This window comes from Canis lupus, chromosome 14 (genome assembly GCF_003254725.2).
Source record: "Canis lupus dingo isolate Sandy chromosome 14, ASM325472v2, whole genome shotgun sequence".
NCBI classification, from domain to species: domain Eukaryota; kingdom Metazoa; phylum Chordata; class Mammalia; order Carnivora; family Canidae; genus Canis; species Canis lupus.
In genome coordinates this window covers 7,450,317-7,466,574 of record NC_064256.1, presented here as the reverse complement: position 1 = coordinate 7,466,574, position 16,258 = coordinate 7,450,317, and the positions used below count along the sequence as shown (strand labels likewise).

The 16,258-nt window shown below is 37.3% G+C and overlaps 1 protein-coding gene across 2 annotated transcripts in view; it reads right to left on the bottom strand.

The window, feature by feature from the left end:
- Nucleotides 1-16,258, bottom strand: part of TNPO3 (transportin 3) — an 84,064-nt gene that overhangs the window by 16,746 nt on the left and 51,060 nt on the right. For both annotated transcript variants that reach the window (XM_025471603.3, XM_025471602.3), the window contains 8 exons: nt 15,555-15,694; nt 11,809-12,000; nt 9,698-9,789; nt 8,533-8,609; nt 6,500-6,560; nt 5,484-5,624; nt 1,739-1,855; nt 932-1,026 (listed from right to left, as the gene is read on the bottom strand). In XM_025471603.3, coding sequence (XP_025327388.1) covers nt 932-1,026; nt 1,739-1,855; nt 5,484-5,624; nt 6,500-6,560; nt 8,533-8,609; nt 9,698-9,789; nt 11,809-12,000; nt 15,555-15,694 — 915 coding nt within the window. The remainder of the gene's footprint in view (nt 1-931; nt 1,027-1,738; nt 1,856-5,483; nt 5,625-6,499; nt 6,561-8,532; nt 8,610-9,697; nt 9,790-11,808; nt 12,001-15,554; nt 15,695-16,258) is intronic.

The following is a 16,258-nucleotide window of genomic DNA, read 5'->3' as shown; positions in this document are numbered from 1 at the left end:
AGATTTCTCAGACCCTTTAATGTACGTGGAGAATCTCTGCAAAAAAGACACAATATTTTCCAAATTTACTTTACCATGCTTATTTGTGCAAAGAGCATCTCTGGGGATCAGTTTTTCAAGGAACACACAGTGGGAAAGCAGAGACTAGAGAGCCTACCCAACAGTTCTCTCATATCAATGATGACAACAACAAAAACAAAGGTGTTTCTAACTTGTCCAAAAACTAACAAAAAAAGTGTTCAATAGTCAATCCTGAAACAGTCAATACTATTTTGCATTTTTAAGTGATACATATTAAATGTATAATTACATATAATAATCTATTTTTAATAATTTTTAAATGCTTTTATGCTCACTACTGATTTGGTTCAAATTCCTTACCTAGGGACTAAAGAAAGAATTCAAAGGTTTGGCAATAATATAGTCAGTGTTACTGGTAGAAGGAATTTAAGCAGTAATTGGGGTGGAAAGCTGAGGGTAGAACCAGAAAGTGCAGAACAAGTTAATTTCTAAGGCACCTTAAAATCTTAAGAACTTTTTACTCTGAAATATGATTTTATCTAAAAGATGCCAAGCCTCCTAAAGGAAAAAGCTGAAGTGAAGCATGTCATCATAGCAGCACAGAAAGTTAAAACTAGAGGGGATTCTAGAGATTTTCTAGTCAAATGTTTTTTGTCAAGCTGGTTTTATTGTCTTGTGCATGTTCCCTCCTTTGTTATAGAAACCCAGCTGCTTTCCCCCACTCCCATCCAACTCCTCTTCCTCACTTACAGGGATATTCCAGTTCATATTTAACTTTGGGCTAGGAATCATTAACCTACCTATACTCCTCTAACCTCATTTATAGAGAAGCAATCAAGTGTTACATGACAAGACTAAGCAGTGATGGGGATAAGCAATAAAGTAAGGGTTGCTCTTCAGAAGGACTGACCTGGTGGCCAGCCTGAACAGATCATCCACAGTGTCAGGGTGATTCTGGAGCCCATTCTGCTGTTCCAGCAGCTGAAAGGTGGGGATGCACAGTGCCTAAAACAGAATAGAGATTTTAAATAAGTGCTAGTACATAAATCTAACAGCATTCAGACTTGCTAAATATCACAACATACACAAAAGGAACAAAGTGGGGGAAGTACAGATGGGAAAAGAAAAACACTCTGAGGAGAATTAGATCAAGAAAAGGAAGAGAGAAATCTTTCTCAGTTGATGTAGTTTTCACATATGAAGTGCATATTTCAGATAGGGTTGAGGGTATAAATTTTAGTTGATGAAACTAGATAGATGTCATCTCAAAGTTTTAGAAGTTTCTGGGGGCACTGGAGTGGCTTAGTCAGTTGAGCATTTGACTTTTGATTTTGGCTCAGGTTATAACCTCAGGGTCATAAGAGCAAACCCTGTGTTGAGCTCAATAGTGGGCATGGAGACTGCTTAAGATTCTGTCTTCCTCTGCCTACAGGCGCACCTTCCCCCAGCTAAAAAAATTTAGAACTTTCTGAAAGTAAGACTGCTTATGTACTAGATTATCAGGTGCCCCTGATCCTTACATTCATATGGCCAATCTCTCTCTCATTCTCCCAGGCATGACTGTCCAGAGAGTAACTAGAAAGTTTCTACCTCCCTGTTATTAGGTAATCAATATGCCTGGAGGATAAACACAGAGAAGCAAGAGAATTCAAAACATGGTGAAGAACAAACTGCTAAGCCTTTAGTCCCTCCAAGAAACTCCCCAAGAAAAACAGACCTGAAGCATGTCTAGGAGTCCCTGCCGACAGCCCTCTTCCATGCCATATTCATCCACGAGGATACTGCCAAGGTACAGGAAACAGGAATGCTGATGTACGTGGTATACATTCACCATCTGCCAAGGGAAAAACCAGTTAGTTCAATTCTTTACTCCCCAAAAAGTATTAACTTAGGAAACTGTTTAGATGAAGAAATTCAGAGACAGACTGGTTTCTTCTCTTTGAGACAACACTGTAAAGCTTGCTGGCTACATTTTTTGAAAGAGAGGGCTCAATTCTTCAATAATTTTCCAGTACTCTTTTTGGAGTCCTTTTATGCCTTTGACATTTATCTTCCCAAAACAATATTTTAAGAGAGCTGATAATACTTCAAGCTGGAAGCCATTAGGATGCTAGAATCCAGGATATTTGCAAAATCCTAGCATATATCCTAACAACTTAAAGGTCGTTCTTATTTGCATTAAAGATTAACTCTTTAAAAAAAAAAAGCATATATAGCTATAGCAGGGCTAAAAATGCCAACTATCCTCATCCTGAAAGAGACTGTGAAAGCACTGTTTAAATTTTGAGTGGCTCCTAAACCCTTCTACTTAAACTTTTAAGTAAAAAACAGTGTTTCTGATCAAGATACCTGGATCTCAAGAGAATAAAAATGTTAATATATATACCTGAGTTAAATGATTTGTTTAGGATTTTTCCCCTACTCTCCTCCAAAAATTAAAAGGTATCTATACATTCATCTATTTAAAATGCCATTACAGGGGCACCTAGGTGGCTCAGCAGTTGAGTATCATCCTCCCGGGGTCCTGGATCAAGTCCCAGCATTAGGCTCCCTGCAGGGAGCCTGCTTCTCCCTCTATGTCTCTGCCTCTGTCTCTCATGAATAAATAAATAATATCTAAAATAAAATAAAATAAAATGCCATTACAACACATGTATTGATTTTTTAAGTAGGCTTCATGCCCAGTGTGGAGCCAAACATAGGGCTTGAACTTCGAATCCTGAGATCAAGACCTGAGCTGAAATCAAGAGCTGGACGTATAACTCAGTGTATTGGTTTTATTATATAAATTTATCTCAATGAATGTGGAGGGGGCTGAAAGACAAGTGACTGACTCTTACCATTAACATATACCATAGAATGGGCTATGATGGGAGCTATGAATCTGTTTGGTGTTGTATACTCAAAACTATATGCCCTACTTGAATGATTGAAGTCATGAGCTGGTAAATTTTTTTCTTTCTTTCTTTTTTTTTTTTTTTTAAAGATTTTATTTATTTATAAATAAATAAATAATAAATAATTTATATTTTTTTAAAGATTTTATTTATTTATTCATGAGAGACACAGAGAGAGAGAGAGAAGAGAGAGAAGAGAGAGAAGAGAGAGAGAGAGAGAGAGAGAGAGAGAGAGGCAGAGACATAGGCAGAGGGAGAAGCAGGCTCCATACAGGGAGCCTGATGTGGGATTTGATCCCGGGTCTCCAGTATGGGTCTTCAGTATCACATCCTGGGTCAAAGGCGGCACTAAACCGTTGAGCCACCCAGGGATCCCATGGTAAACTTTTTCTTAAAGGGCCAGATAGTAAAAATTTTAGACTTTGTTGGCCATATCATCTGTCTACTCAACTTTTTTTTTTTTAAAGATTTTATTTATTTATTCATGAGAGACAGAGAGAGAGAGAGAGAGAAAGGCAGAGACACAGGCAGAGGGAGAAGCAGGCTCCATGCAGGGAGCCTGGTGTGGGACTTGATCCCGGGTCTCCAGGATCACGCCCTGGACTGAAGGCAGCGCTTAAACCGCTGAGCCACCAGGGCTGCCCTGTCTACTCAACTTTGCCACCGTAGCACAAAAATGGCCAATACAGAATACGTAAATGAATAAGCATGGCAATCTCTAAGAAAACTATATTTACAAAACTAGGTGACAGGCCAATTATAGTTCTGGTTTACTGACTTCTGAAATTTGGATTTAAAAAAATACTTTTCATTTTTTCACGTGTACTGATTTTAGAACACACTTCCTATACAAGGTGCTACTCTATTGGGTTGGTCACATAATCAGCAGGAATAAAAACAAAACAAAACAAAACAAAACAACAATAAAAAATAAAGTCATGAGGGTATCCTCTAACAGCAAAGAGGCATTAAATCAAGTTACATTTGATCCAGAATGTATTACACTGAGGGGGATACATACCGAAGATGGAAATACATGCAGTACAAATATACAGTGTCCTCAGGGTATAGTAAATGTAAACTTTAAGCTAATCTACAATATAAAGAAGGCAGGGCTGTGCATATGCCAACTGATACTTCACTAGCATGATCCTACTTGAAGGTGAGTGCTTCCTTATGATTGAGGTACCCAAGGGTGCCTGGCTGGCTCAGTCAGTGGAGCATCCAACTCTTGATCTCAGGGTTGTGAGTCCGAGCCCCACACTGGGTGTAGAGCTTACTTAAGAAACACAATTTTAAAAAGAAAAAAAAAAGGAATGAGGCACCAGGGTGCAGAATTTAAGGAGGCACTCACTGTCAGGGTCAGCTCCCCAGAATATTTAACTCCTTAAAATCTGCATCATGGATACACTGTCTAGGTAGAGAAGGGTCACTTCAGGCTGAGGAGGTGGCCCAACCTGGAGCTGTGCATTTTCCCTCAATGCATGGAGGCAAAACTTAAGAAGGCACTTACTCCAAGTCCTGTAAACACCAAGGCTGACACTTTGCCTTGCCTTTCAATTCTGTGCCTTTCTTCAATCTGGTCCTGGCTCTGCTATAAGGTTAACATCAATTACTTAGTGATTTAAGTCACTAATTACAGGCATCTCATATGGAGTAGTTCTTGATGTGAATGTGATCTTACAGAACCTCATACAGTGAGTCACACCATCATAATTACGTATCAATCTTGGTGATTATAAAAGAGTCAAACATTTCTTGACAAATAACAGACTTATGTGACTTATGTGACCAAATCTGGTCAAGTTAGAAAAAAATTCCTTTGGGCCAAGAAATGGCAAAATTTGACATAACACATTTTAAAAAGAAAAATTAGTATAAAATGCTTAGTGCTAGTACATGAGAGCTGAGCATTAAAGTCATTCTCTTCCTAATTTCATGCCAGAATGTGTTACTATTTAGACTCTCACTATACAGAATAGATTATAGGCTGTTTCCCTCAGAGACAACATACCATAGGTACTACTTATCTCCTTCAAATATTTTGGAGTTTGTATTTAATAAACACAAGTATTCCATTTCATCAGCAAAATTTTTGTTCTATTTCAGGGGCACTTTGGGGCTCAGACAGTTAAGCATCTGCCTTCGGCTCAAGTCATGATCTCAGGGTCCTGGGATCAAGCCCTATGTCAGGCTCTCTCCTTCTCCCTCTCTCTCTGCCCCTCCTCCCTGCTCATGCTCCTCTCTCTCTCTCTCTCTCCTCATCCCCCAAATAAATAAATCTTTTTTTTTTTTTTTAATTTTTATTTATTTATGATAGTCAGAGAGAGAGAGAGAGAGAGGCAGAGACACAGGCAGAGGGAGAAGCAGGCTCCATGCACCGGGAGCCCGATGTGGGATTCGATCCCGGGTCTCCAGGATCGCGCCCTGGGCCAAAGGCAGGCGCCAAACCGCTGCGCCACCCAGGGATCCCCAAATAAATAAATCTTAAAAAAAAAAAAAAAAGTGAAGACTCCTACTTCAAATTCTATACACTGTACATTTTCCCTCTCAGGAAGAACTTACCTGTGTAACTAGTGGCTGCAGCAGGGCTGCAGATCCTTTGCCTACACAGCGAACAGCAAAGCGGAGGCACCTGCAACAACGCTCTACAATCCGATTATCAGCCCGGTGTTTATTTAGAGTCTCAGATAAAACTGGCCATATCTGAGTCAAAAGTCAAAGAGCACAAGAAAGAAAACAATGAACAATTAAGAGATGAAAAAAATGCTCCAAGTTGGTAACATCTAATTTGGTTTTCAAATAATTTGGAAAAAGCTTTCTTTATAGAAAAACATGTGGCCTCAATCTGGTGTGCATGAGTGCACACATGCATTTGAGTGTGTAGAGGGTCAATACATTATCCAACACTAAAACACAACCACTTCTTAAGAGAAGCATAGTGACTCTATAGAACAGGAAGAGAAGCATGTCTAACTTTCCTAAAAGATAAACTTTGGACTTCCTAATTCAGGATGAAAAGAATTAGTATGAGTTACAGAGGAAGAGATGTTTATAGACAGTTGTGAGTTGGAATACTTTGAACAAAAGGGCTGGAGCTAACGAAATGGGATTATCTGATACTGTCAAACACTAATGGATACTTGGGGATTTCCCACTGAAGCCTGAAAAGCACTTCTCATAACATGCCTTTTGATCCTCATTTTACCGTCAGTGAAAAAAGCAAAAGTACATTTACAATGGGGAAACAAAAGCCATGAGGGATAAATGGCTTTGTCAAAAAAATTTTGCTAGTATTACACAGGCCTCCTACTCCTAGCAACTCTAGGATTCACATAGATAATCTCTTTCTACTTCTCTGGGCTTTGAGTACATTTCCCCACAGTCTGTTTTCTTATCAAATCTATAGTAAAAAATATTTATTTGAATGGTTCTCTCTTCTATTCATTGAAACTTAAACTGTATCAACAAACTGAATCTTCCTGTGAGCCTAAAAGACAGTATCTTCTCATTTTAGTTACCCACAGCCTTATAAGGAAAAAGGAAGGAAGCCTTGTTTCACAGGCATGTTAAGCACTTACTTCCTGTATGACTTTTTGGCAAGGATGAGTTTGTCCATTTTCCACAATGGGATTGGTGTGTCTGGGGAAAGACAACAACCCAAAACATTAAAAGAGCAACTTAACTGAAGAGCCATAGCTCTGAATCCTGCTGGCTTACTTAGTAACACTGTCATCACATAAAGAATACCAAATAATAAAGTTATTTATGACTCAAAACCTTTTCCTTCTATTCCAGTCAAACAAACACAAGCACATAGTTTAAATCATCCCTTGCGCCGTTTTTTGGGTCACCTTTAAGCCACTTCCACTAGAACATGCCAACTCAATCTAACTCTGGCTTACATGGGTTGTGGAGCACTATAATTATCTTTTTCATTTTTTTCTCTTTAAAAACCAGACTTTTCCAAATTAATAAAAAATATTAATTAAAAACCAGGCTGTCTCAATCGACTATAAGAAACCAAGTACTGCTCCAGTCTCAGCATTAAAAGGCAAAAGCTTTAAAAATTCTAGCCTACCCAGTATGTTTTTCATGGCTGTAGTCAGAATCCAATGATATATAATATGGGCCCACTTACAATATGCCAAATCCAAATACTTTTCTAGTTCTAGAATCCACTAATTTGAAAGAAAGCAGGAAAACAAAAAACAAACAAACAAAAAAAACCTGTATGATTACCAACCTCTTTAAAGGAAAGAAATTCTTGAATTTCAATAAACTCAACAGCATCTTAATTTTTTAAAAAATTTCATTTTCTTTAAATTGGGGGATTTCCATCTATTGCAGATATTCCATTTATTGTGAAATAAGGACTGTTGGCTGGACTTTCAGAATGTCAGGTAACAGGGCTATCATAATTATACAAGAAAAACACTGCACCGGGGATCCCTGGGTGGCTCAGCGGTTTAGTGCCTGCCTTCAGCCCAGGGCTTGATCCTGAAGTCCCGGGATCAAGTCCCACATCAGACTCTCTGCATGGAGCCTGCTTCTCCCTCTGCCTGTGTCTTTGCCTCTCTCTTTCTGTGTCTCTCATGAATAAATAAATAAAATCTTAAAAAAAAGAAAGAAAGAAAGAAAAACACTGCACCAAATTAAAAAAAACACCTGTTGAACAAATAAGCTAAAACACCTCAGTTTTAACTTATTCCACATAGGCTTTTACACAACTACTCTAATATTCCACTTATATCTATGGGTCTGACAAATAATAAATTATGTAACTCAGGAAGGATCACTCTGAACACTGTCACTCAAATTTTTTTTTTAAACATTTTTTTTCCTTTTCTTTTTAATTATTTATTTATTTATGATAGTCACAGAGAGAGAGAGAGAGAGAGAGAGGCAGAGACACAGGCAGAGGGAGAAGCAGGCTCCATGCACCGGGAGCCCGATGTGGGACTCGATCCCGGGTCTCCGGGATCGCGCCCTGGGCCAAAGGCAGGCGCCAAACCGCTGCGCCACCCAGGGATCCCTCAAATTTTTTTTTAATCATTAGGCTTCCCTTGAACTTCAAAGAAGGATTAATTTCACCTGATCAATGAAAAGGCTTTATTATATTTTGCACCCCTACAATACACAGCAATAGTTCTGAAGTGTGATCCTGGGAATAGCAAGCAGCAATGACAGCATCACATGGGAACTTATTAGAAATGTAAATTATTGGATCCTACCCCAAATCCAACTGAATCATACTCTGGGGATGGAACCCAGCAATCTATTTTGATAAGCCCTCCCATTTGATACCCATTTGATAACATGGCTGTTATGCATGTTAAAGTCTGATAATCACCAATCTAGAGATTTAAAAAATTAATTACATTTTAAAGTATCTTTTGACAAAGGTCTATCAAGAATAAAGTCTTAGAATTTGTCTTTGCACCAAAATTTCCAGTAATGGGCTTTTCAGTCTCCTAACAGAAGTACAGGAAGACAGAAAGACAGAAGACAGGAAGTACCTGGAAGTTTACGGAAAAAACACATGCTTTTTAAAATACATAATGGTCTTATTTGAGCTGTTAACCCAAATCAGGCAACCAGTCTCCCTTCTTACCTAAATATCACTGCAAGGCGATCTAAGAACACAGTGGGATCTGAGGATATGCCATTGCTGGGCTCCTGAGACAACAGCTGAAGAGACAGAGAGATATTAAAACTCTGTTGTTACACATACATACCTACAGCAAACACTGCAACATACATCCCTATACATCAACCTCCCTCCCAATCTCTGCTTATTTCCTTATAAGAGATTCCCAATAGTTACTACTTTTAAATTCATATTGTCAAATTACTTTCCTTTATCTTACTGCATCATGGCCAAGACTGCATATTACTACATGATCATTGTGGTGTGGAAAAACAGTATTATTTTTCCCCCATTTACTTTTATAATACCAAGACATTATATGCATTATATAATATAGATCATACACAACATTATTATATAATCCTTATTTTTATTTCACTTTCTGTTACAACACTTCAAAATGACTAAGGCTTCATAATATATATTTTTTTCATAATATATTTTAAGAGATAAAGTAAGTTGCCTCTTATTGTTTCCTAAAACTTCTTAAATAGTTCTAGCAGGATATCATTAGAGATAAACTTTAGAATCATTATGTCAAATTCTTCTATTATTGCACTACAAGTGTAACTTGAGAAGAGCTGACATCTTTTCAATATTCTTGAAGGAAACATGGTAGGTTATGGTTTTTTGTTCCTAACTTAAATGGTGTTTTTTCCATTATATCTTCAAAATGGTATTACTGATAGTGAAAATCTACTGATTTTAGAATAAACCATGGATGCAGCTTCTTTGATAGACTTATTAATTTTATTTTATTATTTATTTTTTTAAAAAGATTTTATTTGACAGAGTGCAAGCACACTCTCTGTGTGCTTGGAGTGGCAGGCACACTCTCTGTGTGCTTGGAGTGGCAGGCAGAAGGAGGCGGAGAAGCAGGTTTCCCACTGAGCAGGGAGCCTGATGGAAGACTTGATCCCAGGAGGCTGGGATCATGACCTGAGTCAAAGGCAGACACTTAACCAACTGAGCCAGGCACCCCTGTCTACTTTTAGTAACTTTTTAGTTCATTCTCTTGGCTTGTCTATACATAAATAAAAGATCACCTGTAAATACATAATTTCGTCTTTTCCTTTCTAACATGTAAGCATCATATATATATTAAGCCTCTTATTTAATTGGGACTCACCTTTTTCAATGCCATAACCTGAACAGAACATAGTTCACTAAGGCATTCAGTAATCTTATCCAAAGGTAATCTGGCTAGGACAAGTGCTGTCCCTGCAAGACAAAGAAAAATACAAATAAAACAAAAGTTCAACTGAGGGAATTCATTGATCTCTATCAGTTGGCTATTAGAAGAGGCTGGCTGGTTTCATTCTTTTCAAAAGATCAGCACTGTTTTTTCAGTTATAGTATTTTGTTATTTAGGTTAGTTTCTCTTTATTTGGCTTAGACAAGGAAATCACTTTCACTTAACATTCACAACTGAAGTTAATATTAAATTCTCTCTCCTCAGCCTATGGGTTTAAAGATGTTTAAATACAACTCCCCTTCCAATTCTTCAAATACTTTTTAAAAATTCCTCACAAAGCCAATATCAAAGCTATTTTTATATAGCATAGTAGAATGGTTCTCAAACTTCCCAGGGGTTCTGATCTAGCAGGTCAAGGAAAGCCTTTATTTTTGATAAGTACTGTAGGCAATTCTTTTCATGAGATAAGTTTGAGAAACAGAGACAGTTTTTTTCCTAAGAGGTCTGATTCTAGTTATACCATAACAGAATCTATGAGGTAGGTAAGGTATGATCTTTGGGCCTGTAAAATGAGTGCTTTGAACAGAAGAATAAGTTAAGTTTGCCTTTCTTTCATTTTTTAAATAGTTGCAAAATCTCCCCCCCATCTCTTCCATCTCTTAAGTTGGAATGCCAATAGGTTAAAAAAAAAAAAAAGTACCTAGCTTAAAATGGGAACAGAAGGCCCAAACCCTTCTCACTCAGCCTTCCTCTTGTCACAATCCTCATCAAATACTGAAGCATCTCCCCTTAGAGCCAAAGAATTACATATTAGCCTAGTTCCTTTCCAAGGTAAAAAAAAAAAAAAAAAAAAAAAAAATTCCAGGACTATGATTTTTCTAATCTCCCAAAATTTCATTCAACAGAACAGTTATCAATCCATAAGTCTTCAAATGTGAATTAAAAAACTAAATGATTTCTCCTGGTAATCTATAAGTCATGGATGAGTTAGACCTATTTAAAATCAGAGGGAGGAATTTAACTTAAATAGGATTTTTCCTTTTAATTCAGTAGGTAAGTAGTAAGAATATTTGATTCTGTTTCAATGCCTTATTATCTATGCCTATGAAGGGAAACAACAACAACAAAAAGCCATGCTATAAAAAGAAAATCTGTCTTGGAAAATGCAAATATACTAGCTGGAAAGGAACTTGGTCATAAATATAAGAAAGAACAGTTAGTTCACAGACAAGGTCATCCAACTTAGCCAAGACTAACTTGTTTTTTACTCACAGAGGCTTAAATAATGCCACACAGGTTGTATTACCCAATCTTTTATTTGATATACCCTCAATTCCCTCTATTTATCAGCTATAGGATTTCACTACTTCACAGGGCACCCCAATCTGTTTTCAGAGTTTAGCTTCAAGTGTTTTCTTTCTAAGAGCCAGTACATGTCAACAACTAACTCCTATTCATAAAATAAACTGTTCCCTCTTTTATAGGACAATCTTTCAAATATTTAAAAATAGCCACCATGCTTAAAGTCTCTTCTGTCTTTTCTTCCCTAGCTTTAATATCTCTAGTTCCTCTTCCTCTGAACTTCATCATCACTCTGGCTCCTTGCCTCTAGACAGGCAATCACTGAATGTAAAGCTGATGCATAATGGTTAAAGACCAGTAAGAGACCAAGTTTCTACTGACAAGACTGATCACACACTATCTTTACATTTCCAACTACCTCTTTGGTATGGCAATGCTATTTGGTCTTTTTTATTCTTCCCCCAACTTAAAAAGGAACTATGTTTAGTTCAAATGTGTCATTGCCAACCCAAAATCTAGGTTCTAGGTCTGTGCTACACAAACTGTAAGCAGTTTGAATTAGTTATATAGCCTTAAAATATTCTAAAGAATGCATCTATATATAATCAACACCCTCCTGAGTGGAATGGCTGACTTTGTCCATCACTAAGCATGCTGCAACTGAAAACCTGGGATGTCACTAGTAGAAGATAATCCCCAGAAGTGACTTAGAGATGTTATTGGTTATCATCTGAAGTAAATACCTTTTAGCAAGCCCACAGCAGCTTCTGGAGACAACATGAAGGAATCAAGGGAACGGGCAATCTCCAGGAGTCCATTAAAGTGCTGAGCCATGTGGTCTCGGCAGACAGAGCAAATGTTATGAATGGCTTTGGCTGCAGCAGAAGCCAGAGGCTTTTCACACAGGCCCTTCATCAAATAGCCCAACACGGGATCTAACAAAGAAACCACACAATAGAGATTACATATCTGAAACTCAAGGAAAACTTCTAATTTCTTAGAACAGAGGTTTATATCCCTGTCCCCTTCCCCCCTTTTAAGCAAAAGAACCATCTTAGAAAACGAAATGTGTTCAAACTCCAATATATAAGACATACAAAAGGAGCTGATCTCACTGACATAGTGTAAGGGAGCTTTGGGTCCTAACTATTCCCCTTCTAATTCTTTCCTCATGGCTAGGCCTTCACACAGTACAATTTAAAAACCACTGGTGGATAAGACCATACAAGTATTAAGAATACGGCAATATAAAAAAGAATATGAAGTTCAGAAAGCTACCATTATTTACACTCAGAGATGAGTCACTATGTAAAAACAGCCTATGTTAATTAAGACAATGACGGTTCTCTAAAGTGGACACTTTTATACTTGCTTCCTTTTTTTTTTTTTTTTTAAAGATTTTATTTGTCAGTGTGTGTGCACAAGCAGGGGGAACAGCATGCAAAGGCAGAAGCAGGCTCTCTGCTGAGCAAGGAGCCTGATGTGGGGCTCGAACCCAGAACCTTGGGATTATTACCTGAGCTGAAGGCAGACGCTTAACCGTCTGAGCCACCCAGGCACCCCTATACTTCCTTTCTTATAGTCAGAAAAGGCTTTAAAAACACATAGATTGAGCTTTAGCACTTCTAGAAAAATTGTTTTACTTTGTGGCAAATTGTGCCAAAGAAACTAATTATAAAGGTGAATTTCTATAAAAAATTATATTATCTTTTACCTTACTTTGTAAAAATCACAATGTTTTTTAAGTTTTTATTTATCTGAGAGAGAAAGAGAGAAAGAGAGAGAGAGACAGAGAGACAGAGAGCACACGAGAAGAGGGGTAGGGGTAGAGGTTAGAGGGAGAAGCATACTCCCCACTGAGCAGGGAGCCAGATGCAGGGATTGATCCCAGGACTTTGGGATTGTGACCTGAGCTGAAGGCATACACTTAACCCACTGAGCCACCCAGATGCCCTCAGAATGATTTTCTATGGGAAAATCACATATGACTAAAAATCACTTTGTGAGTACTTTATACTCTAACTTCATACCAAACCATAAAAGGAATCAAAATAATAGTATCTTAAAGCACATTTAAACATTATCTTCATTTCCAGTCTAATGACTGATATGATGCACCAACCTCCCTGCCCCCTCCACAAAAGACGACTAAAAACTTTTAAGCCTAAAAATCAGAAAAACAAAGTATAGGCAACTATAATACTGCAGGCTTGTTGTGATTCTCAAATGGAATATTTATTGTTTTAACTATCCTTTTTTTAAATGTTTTAGATTTTATTTATTCCTGAGAGACACAGAGAGAGGCAGAGACATAGGCAGAGGGAGAAGATTCCCTGCAAGGAGCCTGGGATCACAACCTGAGCCAAAGGCATTCGTTCAACCACTGAGCCACCCAGGCATCCTGTGTTTTAACTATTCTAAAGTAAATATGAACATGAAGCAATCTGTCACAGTGTTGAAGTTTATTTGAATAAAATAATGCAAGGTGATAGTGAATGATAACAAACCCACTTTGTTTCTTGTGGAAAAATCATTCAGAAAAGCAAGCCAAATGTTGAGACAGGTAATAGATGTGGAGAAATCTAATCTATTAGAAAACCTATTAGAAAATAGGCTGGGATGCCTGGATGGCTCAGCAGTTAAGCTCTGCTTTCATCTCAGGGCATGATCCTGGAGTTCAGGGATCGAGTCCCACATCGGGCTCCCTGAGGGGAGCCTGCTTCTCCCCCTGCCTATGTCTCTGTCTCTCTCTCTCTCTGTGTCCCTAATGAATAAATAAATAAAATCTTTAAAAAAAAGAATTAGAAAATAGGTATTTTTAAAAATTTAAATGATATGTTGAATTTGAAAATGTTTCAGCTATAATGTGAGCATGTCTGTCATATGCTCTGTATACAGAAATAAGAAAAAAGAAACATCACTTCTTAAGCAAGAGTTTCAAACAATAAAGTATATATAAAATAAAATCAAGCTGAAAGGTGGTAATAAATGTATAATTCAGTAATTCCACTACTGCTTATTCACTCAAAGAATATGAAAACACTAATTCAAAGAGATATATGCACCCCTGTTTAATGCAGCATTATTTATAATAGCCAAATTATGGAAGCAACCCAAATGTCCATCGACAGATGAATGGATTAAAAAAAGGGGGTATACACACACACGCACAAATATTACTCAGCCATAAATGACTAAAGTCTTGCCACATGCAACAACATGTATGGATCTAGAGAGTATAATACTAAGTAAAGTAAATCAGTCAGAGAAGAGAAATACCATATAATTTCACTCATATATGGAATTTAAGTTCCATATATTTAAGAAACAAAACAAAGAAAAAACAAAACAACCAAAACCAGACTCTTAACTAAAGAGAGCAAACTGATGGTCACCAGAAGTGGGGTGGGTAGAGGGATGGGTGAAATAGGTGAAGGGGATTAAGAGTACATGTATCTCGATGAGCACCAAGTAATGCAGAGAACTGTTAATCACTACTTTGTACACCTGAAACTAATATAACACTGTATGTTAACTCTACTAGAGTTTTTTCTAAAAGGTGGTAATATAAGCATAGAAAATACATCAAACTTAATAATATAATTAATGATATTCACAAGTTTGGGGGTTCTTAAAATTCTCAGAATATATCACTACTGAATAGCAGGGGGGCTTAATATTATCCAAGATAAATTATTTAGTCTTTTTGAATTTGTTTATTTGCAAAATGAGAGGGATAAAAGAAATGATTTCTACTATAATATTTATATTTTCAGGCCAATAAGTGCATCTAGAGGTTATATAATTCAACATTCTTCATTTAATTTGAACTTACTTTGTTTCAAATGATAATTCTTGATTTTTAAAAGGATCATGTATTTAACACTGTAAAAAAAACCTTTGGGGAGCCCCAGTGGTTCAGCACTTCAGCGCCGCTTTCATCCCAGGGCGTGATACTAGAGACCCAGGATCGAGTCCCACGTCAGGCTCTCCCGCATGGAGCCTGCTTCTCCCTCTGCCTGTGCCTCTGCCTCTCTCTCTCTGTCTCTCATGATTAAATAAATAAAAAATCTTTAAAAAAATAAATAAATAAAAATAAAATTTAAAAAACCTTTCCTTTGCTTTAGCCTATTAACACTAAGTTAGAACTACAAAAAAAAAAAAAAAAAAAAGGTTAGAGCTACAGGCAAATCTGATTAGCTCAACCATGTGCCAAAGACTAACAGACAGAAATGTTCATGCCAAAGCAGACTACTAGAAGCAAACTGTTTCCCTATCTAAAAATCTAATCTTTCAAAGATTCTTTCTCCAAAGTATGGATTATAAATGTTGTGTCAACTAAGCAATCTCATAATATTTACTCTTAGTGTCTAGAAACATTCTACCTACAAATAAAAATAGAAAGCAAGACAAGAGCAAAAGCAAGAGAGGAAGAACAAAATCAGAAAAATCAGACACAGTAGCTGCAGAGGAGTAAGTTCACACATACCAAGAAATTGAGGATTTCGATCAACCACTTCGCTCATCTCTCCAACCAATTCAATGCTGGTATATCGCACAGCTGTATGTACAGTCTCTGGAAGACGGACAACTCCTTCTAGGACCTCCACAAGTGTTGGATTGTTCTCCCTGGGTACAAAAAGCAAGTATTCATAGTTACTGATTTCAAAGGTTAGATTCTGGCCTAATAATAGGCTGCAATGAGATAAATCATTGCTAAAGGGCTTTTTTCTAAACATATAACCATTTGGATGAAAGTGCTTAATATTTGGTATGAAAGTTTTTTAAATATTCAAAAAGAGGCAAAAAGACAGAAATAGAAGATATTGTTTCAGGAGGAGCATACTGCTCCTTAATCTTCTAAATGCCAGTAAAGTATCTAAAGACACATCCTGCTATCAAATAAGGCTCTTCAAATTGGAGAGGCAAGTATTTACTGTGGATGAATGTCTTCTCTTAAAGAATCCATTTTAGTTATTCTTATAACTGCAGTACCTAGAACAGTGCCTGGCACATAGTGGGCACTCAATAAATATTCCTTTTTTTTTTTTTTTTTTAATTTACTTATGATAGTCACAGAGAGAGAGAGAGAGGCAGAGACACAGGCAGAGGGAGAAGCAGGCTCCATGCACCGGGAGCCTGATATGGGATTCGATCCTGCGTCTCCAGGATCGCGCCCTGGGCCAAAGGCAG